This window comes from Hibiscus syriacus, unplaced genomic scaffold, assembly GCF_006381635.1.
Source record: "Hibiscus syriacus cultivar Baekdansim isolate YM2019G1 unplaced genomic scaffold, ASM638163v2 tig00116989_pilon, whole genome shotgun sequence".
Classification (NCBI taxonomy): domain Eukaryota; kingdom Viridiplantae; phylum Streptophyta; class Magnoliopsida; order Malvales; family Malvaceae; genus Hibiscus; species Hibiscus syriacus.
The window spans coordinates 4,533,242-4,547,269 of NW_024063508.1; the positions used below are offsets into that span (position 1 = coordinate 4,533,242).

Here is a 14,028-nt window from a genome sequence, read left to right on the forward strand (position 1 = left end):
TTTGACATTATATGCAAGTCAAAATATAAGCCTTACTAAGCTTTAACTTGATCTTTTGCTTCTAATTAGGTTAAATCCCAAATTTGGTCATAATTTCATATCGTGGCAGTTTGCACTACCTATAAAGGAATATTATTTTGTATTAATATACACCTTTAAATATTACTCTGTTTATATCAATGAAAACTAGACTCAATTAAGAATTTATCCATATAAATAAATCCTTCAATTTAATTTTGTACAAATTATGGTGAATTTTTAAAGTTGACCGACAGAATCTATTTTGAGCAGAATCTGCTGCCTTGTTTTCTGACCTATCCTCGATTAAAAATTCATATCTTTTTTTATACACCTTGAAATCAGTTTTTGTTTGTTCAAAACAAAACTAAACTGATATACAAATCCAATGGTATAAAATTTATCCTTTAATAATTGTTTTATAATATATGATGATTTTCTAAACTTACTGTTCAGAACATAAATTCTAAGAAGATTTCACCAGTTTGTATTTTCAACTTGTTCACTAATTCTATTATCTCACCAAATGCACATATATGCATGCATCACAAATAACATAAACATTTTAGGATTCACTCCTTACTATAATAACTATGTCACTGGCTCATAGCAAGCCAATGTTTGTTCGATAACATAAGTACAAATTAAATTTGCACTCACCTGGTGTCCTTAGCTTGCAAACTTCCCTTAGGATTTCACATTCTATCCTTAAGCTTTTCCTTAGCTTTGATATTGCTTGATCTTGATTTCAAGCACTCAATCTAAATGGACATCATTACCAAACATACACAATTTCAAAACCAAATGTTAGAATCTTACTAACATAGACATACTTTGGAAAAATAAATTCCTAACAAATTTTTCGATGCTTATTCGATACAATTTCCATGTCATAACATAAATGTTGACCTTAATACTTCTAATTGACCACTCAAGTTCCATTTTATCTCAACTTCACAAAATAATCCAATTTCACATCCTAACTTCAATTTCAACACTAAAACATTAATTTCCAGCATAGTACATCAAATATAGAACAATTACACAATAACCCATCATTTTTCCAAAATTGCCAATTTGTTCCTTCAACTTTTCAAAATTACCAAATGGTCCCTAAAAGTTTCTAAGGCTTGTAAAATACTTTCTACACCATTTACAGCCCTTACATAATTTTTTCAGAATTTTCCTCATCCTTTAAGACAAAGGTCAAAGGCTCAAAGTTCTAAAACAAGGTTTTTCAAGATTTTGCTTGATTTTGATTCGATTCAAGCATGAAATCAACTTCCATCCAAGATTACATCATCTCTACAATCAAAGACCTAATCAAATTTCATCAAAAAAGCAAAGTTCCATAACTCAATAATTTGGTGGAATTTTAAAGAACAATTTCTATGAAGATTGAACATGTTTTAATCATCAAACAAGCTTGAAAATGAATCTACAACCTCAAAAAATCAAGATTCGTCATCAATTTCATGAACCCTAATGTGAACAAAAACCCTAAATTTTGGGATCTTTGAAATCAAGCAAGATTAGCAAGCATAAATGGTATCAAAATATAGCGTCTCTCGCGCAGAATAATTTTCTATTTAACGGCATAACCCGAAATCCAAAGGAATTGCTCAAAAAATGGAAAACAATCTTTTTCTCTTACCTTTGGAGTGGTTCACAACAATGCTGGTGAAGAAGAAGAAATTCCCTTGATAATTCTTCATCTTTCTTTATAAATAATGATTTAAAAATTCATTAAATGCTAAATTACCAATTTACCCTTAAAATTAAAATATCTTTATTAATTTACCCTTAATGAAACTTGATATTTACCTTAATACCAAGCCTCATAAACCTTATCATCTTCCAAAGTCAAAGATGAACAAAATATTTCTCACTTTACCGTTTTGCTCTTGTAATTTTCCAAAAATTACAATATTGTCACTTTAATCCAACGGTCCAAATTTAACATGGAATTAAATACTCAAATCCAATGGTTTATATTATTTTATATCATTTTAAAATGTGGAAATAATATTTTTTAAGCTTAGTTTATCATCCTTCAAATTTTTCCAAAATTTCTATTCGATTCGATTCGATTTACCGAATTTTTATCGGACTTTATCACTTTATAGCTTTTAATACCAATTCCGTACAAAAAATTTGATTCCCACATAAACGTCATTATTGAGGGTAAACTATTCATTTACAGGGCCAAATTACATAACTTTTTAAATTTACACTTTAGTCCCTGAGCTTTTCCAAAGTTTATACTTTGGCCACTAAACTTTTAATATTTAAAATTAGTCACTAACCAAATCCTTTTATAGAATAAAAATTCATTTTTACAAAATTACCATTTTGGTCTTTAAACTTTTACCAATTTTCTACTTTGGCCATCAAACTTTCAAATTTTACATTTTGGTCACTAACCAAAATGTTGGGGTATTATAGATATTCTCAAAATAAATATAAAAAAATTCCATTAACTAATATAACAAGATACTCTCAACTGCTTTTCGAAGTAAACTATAATGGACAACCAGGTCTTAAAACGCTCTTTCAATTAAATATTATATATATTTATAATTATTACTTGTTAGTTCATTTTCAACAAATGATTTTTTTTAGGTTTCTACCCTTCGATGTATCACTTTATCCAGAATTTAGTGGCATGCAACCTCCTATGCTTCCAACTTTTACAAACTCAGCTAGCACATCAAGGCCTTTGCACCCACAACCGACACTGGTTATTTTGCGGCCTTTTCTGCTTTTAACTTATTCACCGTGCACTAGTTATTTTGGTTTCTATCTTGTTTCTCCAGTTCTATTTGTCTGTTAAATTGTTCATGTTCATACTTTGCACAACTCAATGTAAAACTGAGTAAAAAGGCCTGGTGGAAATATTAGTATCAAAACAGGAAATTATGAGGATTTAGACCTCATTCCTGTATCTATATCTTCAACTTCTTTTATCTTTGCTGCACTCATGTGGAGAATATGTCCCTATGGATTGGTTAACAAAAATCCAGTTTTGGAGTTTAAGATGGAATTTCCTGACAATTATTTTATTTTCTGGTTAATCAATGTTAATGAACTTTTCACTCTTATAGAATGAAAACAAAGATAAATCAGCTTTTTCATCTAAATATCACTTTTCAAGGATTTGAGACAGCTGAAATCTTCACATGGATTTTTAAAGACAGCTGATGCATCATGTACTTGCCAATGTCTAATATAATATTATATTATGCCAAGTTGTTTTTATACTCATTTGACGAGCAGCGGCATGTTGGCCCTTAGGGTACACCCTTTTTAAACATACAAAAACTGTTCCTAGAGTTAAGGGTTCATTCAATCTGGTCGAGTTAGAACATTTTGAAATATTTGAGTTGTGACTGCTATTCTATAACTCAAACTTTATTTAAATTTTTCAAACTGAGTTGAGTTCTATTTTTTGTTTAGATTTAATTAAAAATATTTATAATATTATAATATTATTTTATTCCAGTTTAAGTCAACGAGTATATGTATTTCTTCATATGTGATATACATGTATCATGCATAGTTAAAGGATTCAACTAAAACTTGAAAATTAATTCACTACTTATTATAAATTTTGAGTCATTCGAGTTCTATTTTATAACGCGACATGAATTTGAAATTTTTCGAGTTGAAAATTTTATTTTTTTGAATCGAGTCGAATAGAAAAATTCCCTTTTTCTTTTTTAGTTTTTTGTTCACCTCTACCTAAATTATTGTAGTAAATAATTGAGAATCTTTGAATATATATTACCCTGTGTTGTTGAAATTATAACTAAAATGAATGCATGTTAATGAATTAGTGTTGGAATAATTAAAACATTGGTGTTTTAAATATTTAATGATTAAATTAAAAGTGTCGATGTATAACAAATAAGATAGTGGATTAAGATGGTTTAATTGGCTGATTAATATGTTAAATTGGACGTTTGGTCATGATTCACATTTTTTAATCCAAGTAGAAGATTGTATATGTGTGTGTGTTTTTAATTTAGAAGATTGTGTTTTTGATGCTGGTGACCAGGAGTGTTAAAAGTATCTTACCTAAAAGATATGACATTAATCTGTTAATCTGATAAAAATTATCAAATATTTCAAAGAAAATATTTGAATTTATGGATCAAAACATAATTAATAATTTTTTTCTTTTTTTCTTTTGCATTTTAAATTTAAATAAAAATATTATTATTATTAAAATAATAATTCGAGCAAATGTCGATCAAAGAATTGAAATTTTGCACAGATGTAATGTAAGTGCAAGCAAGGCATTCCAATGATTGGTGGTAAAGAGATATGATAATGACTACATGTTTCGTTCGATTCAATGAAAACGACCTTATCATTTCTCTCTCATTTCGTCTTGTTTTTTTATTACCATAAATGTGAAGGTGACGTTCACTCATTCGTTAACCATCTTTTCAAACCTTTTTGAACTGACAAATATTTTCATTGACTACCAGCATCATCGAATTATTGTGAATATTATTTGATCAAGTCGAATCAAATTAAAAAATTTTAAAATAGTTAAGTAAATAAATTTTATTTTATAATTTGAATTTTACTTAAAATTTTTTCAATCGAGTTATCATTATTTTCATTTAAATTTAATATAAATATTTATAATATTATAATACTGACTAATTCATATGTAAAAAACTTTCTACAACCATATATAATAGACATATACATTTATTCATAATTTTTCACATGTGATGTACGTAGATATGTAAAATTTAGAGATTTAACTCGAATTTAAAAATTAATTCATCAATTATTAAAATTTTTAATTTATTAAAATATTATTTTATAACAAAATTTATTTAACACGTAGTCAAATTAAATTTGTTCAGCGGTAGATGTCATCATGGATAGACTGATGGGTGTGGTCACATCCACTAGAATTTTCAAATTATCTTATATTTTAAATTTTTTCGTTGCGTTTTTTATTAAACCCTTAAAATTTTATATCTTCGCAGCTCTTAAAATTTTTAATATAATTTCTTAAGTTTGCACCTATAATATAAATTTTTGTGTCCGTACATTGTTATTCAGTTTGAGTGGGACTACTGGTGTGGTTATCAGCAATCTTTCTTTTCCCCGAAAGAAACTCCATGGAAACTTCTAAATAATACTTTAGAATATGTGACGTTAATCAATGAATGACTAAAAGGTGGATCTGTTTTGCACTTTATTTCAGGAATATTGAAAGATGTGGAGCTGGGAATGGTCATTTACAAGCGGTGCAGCATTATGGTTGAAGGTGAATGGATTCTGTTGCAATCATTTTATGGTTATTGCTGTGTTTAAACATGCTTACGAACGGCTTCTGTTGCATTGAAGATCAAGAAGGATCTAAAACACTCATCAAGCATGTTGTTGGCTAATTGGACGTCTGCAAACCCAGATTGCTGCAAATGGGCGGGTGTTTCTTGTGACAATTCTACTTCCCATGTCACTGAGCTTCACCTTACTAGTTCCAAGCTTGGCGGTGAGTTGAACCCTGCTTTGCTAGATTTGAAGTCTCTGTCTGTCTTGGACTTGAGCAACAATACCTTCGATGGAACTCAAATCCCCGGTTGGTTTTGGAACTTGACTTCCCATCTGCAATATCTCAACATCTCCTGGAATCATTTCCGGGGAAACGTCCCGGATTTGCTTACAAATCATGCTGCTCTTGTGTTGGACTTGAGCTCCAACAACTTCACCGGTTCACTGCCTGCTGTCTCCTTAAACATGACGGCTTTAGATCTTTCGGATAACGGTTTTTCGGGGTCTATGTCGTGGTTTCTGTGTCGGAAACCGATGAAGCTGGAGGTTCTCAGCCTTGGTGGGAATCTCCTGTCGGGGGAAATACCGGATTGTTGGGAGAAATGGGGTAGCTTGGTGGCAATTGAATTGTGTCACAACAACTTTAGTGGTAAAATCCCACCCTCGATGGGAGCTTTAACTTCTCTTCAGTCCCTGCACCTAAGCAACAACAATCTGCACGGGGAAGTCCCCGAATCGATGTCGAATTGTACAGAACTACTCACTCTCGACCTCTCCGCTAATCGATTCTCTGGAGAAATCCCGCTGTGGATCGGAGAAAGGCTTTCGAATTTGATCATCATCGGCCTCCGGTGGAACATGTTCCACGGGGAAATACCGGACCAAATCTGTGGCCTACCATCTCTCCAAATCCTGGACCTCTCCCACAACAATTTATCAGGGGAAATCCCAACCTGCATCAAGAATCTCACGGCAATGATCACGAGAAACAAATCGAACCGCACGATATCTTACAAGACATCGAAGGGATGCTTTTTCGATAACATAGAACTTACAATGAAAGGGGCGGTGTTCGATTACAGCACTACACTCAAACTAATAAAACTGGTGGATCTTTCAGACAACAATTTAACAGGACAGATCCCCGAGGAAATCACAACTCTCATTGACCTGCTATCGTTGAATCTGTCGAGAAATGATCTTGTTGGAAAGATTCCTGGGAACATTGGTGCCATGAACACGCTTGAATGTGTTGATTTATCAGAAAACAGACTTTCAGGGGAAATCCCAGAGTCCATGTCTCGGCTAACGTTCTTGAGTTATCTGAATTTGTCCTACAACAATCTCAGTGGGAAGATCCCATTGGGTACACAGCTCCAAAGCTTCAGTCCATCAAGTTTTATGAGGAATAAACTGTACGGACCACCACTGACAAATAATTCAAAGGCTGTGGTTCCCACTAGTAACAGCGTAGGAGAAGATGTGGGTAATGGGAACAAAGTGAACTGGTTTGTTATATGCATGGAATGCGGGTTTTGGTTTGGGTTTTTGTGTGTGGCTTGCCCTCTTATACTTACCCAGAAGTGTGATTCTTGTATTTTCAGTACCCTAAAGTCTTTACGCAGCAGTTTTCTGACATTTTTGAACAAATGTAATCTACTCTAAACTTCCTTTTGTTTGTTTGTTTATGCGAAGCACTATAACCAAAAATTCACCTAGGTCTCTCATTTGTTGTCAATTTTTGTCAAAAGTAGTGCCCTCTTTTACCCAAAAACTTTCTATTGCTGATTATTTGGTCGAAATTTTTATTAAGTTAACAATACCACAATTAATATAATGTATTTATATGATTACGTTAATAGACGTTTATCTACCCAAAACTGCAGTTCGACATATCTGGGATCCCCGTCGTAGTTACAATAACAAAGGTAAAGCAGTGCATTATAATTTTTTGTCAATCGTCGAAAAGAATTTTGCCATCTCATCTTTATCTTCTTGTATGCACCTAGGTGGGGAGGCACTATATCGTCGATGCTACATCAGAAGAGGAATCGCAAATGAGCTCAGCTGTCTCGATTTTCGTCAACCAGAAAGGGCGCATCTGCTGCAACACGAAAAGGGGAGGTGCTGGCCTAGACCCGAGCATTATTCTTGACATGATAACGGTAGCGAAACATGTAAGTGAGCAGCTAATAAACAAATTGGATTCAGAGATTGCTGCTGCTGATGCTAGTGAAGAGGAATCGTGACTTTTTTTTTTGACATTTATAGTGAACTTGTTCAAAATATGATTTTGGAATACTGGTAAAATTTGTATGGGTTAAAAAGAGACTGAATTAAAGTAAAAATTACAAATGATTTAGGATTTTAATTTTATTGGCAGTTGAGTTTCTGGTAATGTGTTGTGGAATATGGATGGTTGGTGTGTTAATTACTAATCAAGCAAATTCAGCTTTGAAATGAAACTCATTAACCATCTTTGGTTTAACCAAGCTCCTCCACAAGTGCAAGATGTGATAAATATCTTCAACACCCTATGAGTCTGTCATATGCCTTCAGACCCTTTCAACCTTCTTCAGAAGACCAACTTAGCCTATGTCAAAAAGAGTATCCTCAATGAAACTTCATTCCAATTGGTCATAGTCATATATACCTTTACCGCCATTCAACTCGTTTCACTAGATTATTGATGCATGGAATGTATGACCCCTTGTGCCAGGATTTTGCCATCCATAATGCTTCTATCCGAAATAAAATCAGGTTGATCCTGGACAACCAATCGTGAGATTTCATTGGCGAGTCAGGATTGATAGCAGTGTGCACGTACATTGCGATCGCTAGGGTGGTTCTTCACCCCCTCCATCTTTCTTCCAAGGTATGTATGTTGATAATGAGCCACTAACCCGATTCAATGTGGTGAGTTCATACTTCCTAATGTTCCACAGTGGAATTGCAACCAAGTTCAATGGTTTTTCTCCCACTCGGGTGCCGATACCATTTTGAATTGTCCGATACCCCCATTCACATCAGATGTTGCAGTTTGGCGTGGCCACTCTTCCTGCTATTCTGTACGTTCGGGCTATTCTTGGCTTGCGCTGTAACACATACCTGTGATGACTTTCATGACTGGCTATATTTATCCTGCCTGCCCACACTACCTAGGGGTCAATTATTCAGGTAGCTAGCAGCACGAGGCCCTTCAGGGTGGTCGCCGATTATTTCTTGCTAGTGTTGGTCATTGTCATATGAGCGGTTTGGCGGAGAAAACGATTTTGCATGCTTTGTGCGATTGTCCAAAGGTGCTACTGATTTTTCTTCATTGGCTGGGTTTTGATCTATCGTGGTTGGTGGTGTGCACACTTCCTTCGGTGTCTGGCTGTAATTTCTGTTGGATATTGTGGATGTCGGAAGCTTTATTGCTCTCCTAATATTCTCGCAAATTTGGTATTGTATCAATGTTTTCTTGCATGAAGCATGCATGCTGCCAGGTTGGTACCTGATTGCTTCGAGCCAAGCCTTGCAATTGACATCCATCCAAGCAACCTCCTCTCCTTCCTCATCATCCATTCAGCCAAACCGCTGCTGCAAGCCTCCTTCGGGATTCATAAAGATCAACATCGATGAGGCTTGTCCAATGCATACTGGATCGCTGACAGTTGGTGTAATTGCTCAAGGTTCAAGCAGTTTAATGCTTACAGGTCGTGCTCCGTTTTCCATGATCTTGCAAAGCAGGAATTCTTGAGCCGCATGTAGTTCTCTATGGCATCCAACTGGCGGTCGAGTTTGATTTCCCATGATTCATTGTAGAGAGCGACTCTTCCTATGTTCGCCAATTGAGGAATCATCATACTGATTTCTCGGTGCTTCGTTTCTATGTAGACGGAGCTCGACATTTATGGGAAACAATAGTAGCCTAAAATCAAGGAAATCATCCATCTCTACTAGTTGAGAAGGGAAAAGTATGAAAAACTAGGCATAAATAAGCAGCAACGCTACAACATTCTTCAACAACCAAATGCTAATACAATGTCCACGAAGAACACCAGAAAACATTAAGAGTACTTAAGCTCTTCGTTTACATTTTTACAGAAGTAGGCTGCAAGTAACAGAGAAGAAATTATTGCAGACGTTTGGATTCAAACCAGATGCTACCTCTTAAGGATGGCTACATGATCCCTTCTCTTCCCCCCTCCCCCCTTCAGCTCCTCATTCTCCTCGATAAGCACATCTAATCTCGACTGGAGAATGTTAACCATCGCTTGAGCACTCATCATTTCGAGCTTTAATGTCTCCCTCTCGGCAGAAATCTTGCGGACCTCATCCTGCAATTCCTTGATAAGTTTCATGCAGCCAGGAGGCAACATTGAATCCAGATTAGCGGTTTCATATATCGGTGGTGGAACACGAGGCTTCTTCTCTCTGGTTTCTCTGAATTCCATTAAAGAAAATTCCAAGAGTGCAGAAACTGCCGTGGTTGTATCTGATGACGGTGACATTGAGGTCGTCACTGCTGTTGTTGTAGATGAACAGTTATCCTGAGTTGCTCTAGTTGAGTTCTCGGAAACATTTGCATGGTTGGGTCCTGAATCGTTCTGGCGTCTTCTCTTGTAATGGATTAGCGGTAAGGGTGCTTCTCTATTAACCAAACATAAAGAAGGGCCTTTATTCAGTCTCTCCATCTTGCATGCAGTTAGTGAAGGACGGTCATCTGTTCTCTCGTTCGGTGACTTCCTCGGACCTTCATCATCAGCTGGTACATCCTCATCAGCATTTTGAATCTCCTGGAAGTGCAAAAGAAGTTTTCGAAATACATTTTGAAATTTTATTTTAATATATCAGTTCCTATAATTCAACATATAGATGAAACAAGCCTTAATGCAACAATCGAATTATTATTGTTTGAACATCACATTTGATTGCAAATAAAACTTCATCTTAATGCACATAAAACCTTGAATACGTCTTCACCACTAGGAGAAACAAAAATATAAATATGATAATCATAATCATAGCAGAATCACAAGCAAACAACATTCACAATTCCAAGCATAAAAGGAAAATGACAAGAAAACATGGTACACACTCCATGAAGAGATGCAGAACAACAGCAGTTCGGTTTAAAGAACCTGAATCACATAATTTATTGTCAAGACGCTTCCTAGTATCATACTATCACTCTGGGAATTTCAGTACTTTGAATTTACAGATTCCATCACTCTTTCTTCGAGAGACAACACAGGGAAAAAAGGCAGCAACATCACAGCATGCGCACAACTCTTTCTAAAGTTTAAAACCATGACAAGATTACCACACATCACAATTAAAGTTTACTAGCTATTTGGGACCAAACTACTTACGCGGCTTTATTCTTTAGACTGGTTGTAAATTTACCCAAAATAGACACAATTCAATTAACTTAATAATAAAGTAAAAGGCCTAAACATCCTTGATGTAAATAGTTTGGCAGAGCTGGCCTAAGTGGACTTCATTTCCCTAGTAAGTTAAACAATAGTGAGATCCCGAATTTGAAAGCTTAATAATAAAGTAAAAGGCCTAAACAATTAGTTTGGCAGAGCTGGCCTAAGTGGACTCCATTTCCCTAGTAAGTTAAACAATAGTGAGATCCCGAGTTTAAAAGTTAAATGCTCATGATATTAGTTTGGTATCAATTCTAACAGCAGGGTTCAAATGATTGTCAGTTTCAAATTTATCTCACATCATGGGGGAGCTAAATCCGCCAAGAGCATTTAAGCAGAACAAATTCCGAAAACGTATTACTCTTGAAACACAAGGAAATTGTATTAGGTTCCAGAGGATGTAAAGTTTTGACAACTTTATGCTCCATGAACTTGTCAGTCAAGCTAGAAGATGTTAACTGCTATTATCCCACATGTATTGAATTTTCGTGTTTTATTACTGAAGTTGCTATTATAAAAGTATCCTTGCAGGTGAGAGCTTAGCAGGCTATGCCTGAATTTTTGTTGCCATTGTAGCAAAAATCTTCGAGACAGAGAAAGGAATAAATGAGAGGTTCTTAGGCTTGGAATCTTTCTTTTAACGAAAAGGTCAAATAAGCATAGTATTATTAAATTCCGTCAGCTCACAAAACCAGTTGGTGAAAGTATTATATGATGCTTGAAATATTGATGTGAAGTTATCAAAGCGAAAAAACTACAGTAACCTTTAACACTGAAAATATGAGCATCTACAATAAACCTCGATAAAAAAAGACGATGAAGCAAGAAAAAATAAAGACAAACCTGCTCAAAACTAATCCTTTGAACACCATTCCTTTCAATCACTTCATTCTTATCTGCTGCCACTTCCTTCCCATCTATCAAATTATTTCCACCTACATCATCATCCCCAACATCTACTCCTGGAACCAATGCTTCTGAACCGTCATCCCATTCTTCTTCAATGAAAGGGGCATATCGGTTTCCATTGGGTGGTCCGATATTATTCTTATGAAATACTCTACATAGCACATACCCCTTGAACACCAAAAGGAGAAAAAATAGAAAGGAAAAGAAATAATTCTTATAAGGTTAGTTTCCATAATTGTACAATAGTAAAGTTCGGTTTAGAGAAAATTCTTGGATTTCTAAAGTTAAAGTTTCAAATTACCAACAGATCTGCGGAATAGTCTGAACTACCAACTTCAAGCAAGGTGCACATGCATGTTTATTGTATCAAGTAAAACATCATAATGAATGACAACTGGAATCACATTTATAGTTCATTTTTCTAAATTTTCTCAGCAACCAAATTGTGATGAAACCAAAGCAGAAAAAATACAAAAAGTTCACCTCATCATACTTCAATTTTCATATGTACTCCATACAGAATAACGTGTTTACAGTATGTAAGTTGTTCATCATAATCAGACCGATGCAGCACAATCCATCACAGAAGGCATAATGTACTAAAGTATTTCATGTTAAATTTCTTTCAACATAAATAAAAATATAAACCATAACATCAATACTTGCAGCCATGCATAACCGATCGCCACCAAGATCAAGATCAAATTAAAAGTTCTCAGACCTGCAATGCCCCAATTCTTTCCAATTCTTCTTCGACAAGCCGATACTCGTGCATAACCCAATTGGTCCGCAACCCATCTGGAGCTCTCCCATTATGAAATACTAGTGTCTTTTTCATCCCAATAAGCTGTGCATTGTGGCGGACTTCTCGGTCCTTCCCTGTGGCCTTCCAATACCCTTGGTTTGTTGCCCTATTCATTCTTCCTCCATTTCCATACTTCTTGTCCAGTAAACTGAAAAAATACCATTCCTGGTCTCTGGTTTTCAACCTTGACTTGTCTAAAAAGAAACCCCCACCAAGAAGAAACTTTAGTACCATGGCTTAAAATGAAATTAAAATCCACCAGTATACAGCAGAAAAACAGTATAATGCAGATATCCAAGCACTTACCACAACAAAAAAAGAGGAGAGAAAAAACAAATACAAGGAAACAGATATACACAAAGAAAACTTAATATCCATGAGAATATCATTTCTTAGACGAAAGTGAACTGATAACAAAGGATACTGCATTTACCTAGTAAAGACAATGCATTTGTATATTGTCACAGGTTCTTAAGAACTTGAACAGATAATATTTCAAAATATTCTAAGAAAATTCAATTGTGAACAATACTGGAATGACCCAATAGAGAAATGTTCAAACATGCAAATAAGAAAAAAATATTTCACAATATTCTTAATTTTTTTACTAAAAAACCTTCCCCCAAAAAAAACCCTTAAACACAGCTTTACCAAATGTAAAGCTTTTAAAACAAAAACCTCTATATTTCCAGAATATTTCAGAAAAATATTTTAAAAAACAAAAAAATAATAATAATAAATTTAAAAAACCCAAACATTCAACCTGAAAGGTCCCAAGGCTCATGCTTGTAAAAATCAACTTCAGCGATAGCGTTAAATCTGACAGGCTTGTTTGAAACTTTTCTTTTCAAGTAATAGCTAACCAACTCCTCATCTGTTGGGTGGAATCGAAACCCAGGAGCTAACGCTGTCGCTGAATCTCTCGTCTCCGTCGCCGCAGATGGTGATGCAACTATAGCTAAAGATTTTTCACCACGCATGGCGATAACTTTTGGGGGAAAATGGAAATATTTGATTTTGAGGGTGGAGAGGGAAGAGTTCAAAGGAGAAAGGAAATGAAAAAAAAAAAGGTTTTTGATTGATGATGAAGGAAGAAGGTACCTTCGTTTGCAAGAAATTTTCAAAATACACAAATTTTTGGGGTTTACGGGAGCAGAGTAAAATGAAGTTATTTTTATTATTATTTACTGCTGATTTAATTTTTTATTAGATTAACCTATAATGGATCGGATTTTCGATCAATTTAACTATAAAAATACACCCAAAATCTGATTTGATATGGGTTTATGGTCATTTCACCTGATTCAAAATTTGGTCCATATTTTAAGATAAAATATACAATTAACTCGATTTGATCCGTTTGATTTGATTTGACCTTTTATGTATATATAATTTTTAATTTTATATGATAAAATAATAATCCAATTGAAAAAAATAATATATAGAATGATATTATTACAATTATCTATAAATATATAAAATATAATTATATTATATTTTTTGGTTTGAGTCGGATATTGTTCATCTTAAAATCAATCTCGAACTGATCCAAGTTTATAATCTAAAAATGTTGACTTG

The 14,028-nt window shown here is 34.4% G+C and overlaps 2 protein-coding genes across 2 annotated transcripts; one reads left to right on the forward strand and one right to left on the reverse strand.

Annotated features, from left to right (window-relative positions):
* Positions 1-5,421: 5,421 nt before the first annotated feature.
* LOC120193239 (receptor-like protein EIX2) lies at positions 5,422-6,984 on the forward strand. Its single transcript, XM_039195791.1, has one exon. The coding sequence runs from the start codon at positions 5,422-5,424 to the stop codon at positions 6,982-6,984; it is 1,563 nt and encodes a 520-aa protein (XP_039051722.1).
* A 2,338-nt stretch (positions 6,985-9,322) lies between these two features.
* Positions 9,323-13,580, reverse strand: LOC120193108 (NAC domain containing protein 50-like). The gene is made up of 4 exons (XM_039195712.1): positions 13,214-13,580; positions 12,367-12,644; positions 11,580-11,813; positions 9,323-10,100 (listed from the first exon to the last, which is right to left on the reverse strand). The coding sequence occupies exons 1-4, from the start codon at positions 13,428-13,430 to the stop codon at positions 9,468-9,470; spliced, it is 1,362 nt and encodes a 453-aa protein (XP_039051643.1). The 5' UTR covers positions 13,431-13,580; the 3' UTR covers positions 9,323-9,467.
* Positions 13,581-14,028: the final 448 nt, after the last annotated feature.

What these genes read in the sequence shown, in the direction of transcription:
- LOC120193239 (XM_039195791.1), top strand. Translation starts at nt 5,422, where the DNA reads ATGTTGTTGGCTAATTGGACGTCTGCAAACCCAGATTGCTGCAAATGG.
- LOC120193108 (XM_039195712.1), bottom strand. Translation starts at nt 13,430, where the DNA reads ATGCGTGGTGAAAAATCTTTAGCTATAGTTGCATCACCATCTGCGGCG. An exon ending in AAAGAATTGGGGCATTGCAG is followed by an intron (nt 11,814 to 12,366) that starts GTCTGAGAACTT and finishes TTGGTGTTCAAG; the next exon opens with GGGTATGTGCTATGTAGAGT. An exon ending in AAAGGATTAGTTTTGAGCAG is followed by an intron (nt 10,101 to 11,579) that starts GTTTGTCTTTAT and finishes TTGCACTTCCAG; the next exon opens with GAGATTCAAAATGCTGATGA.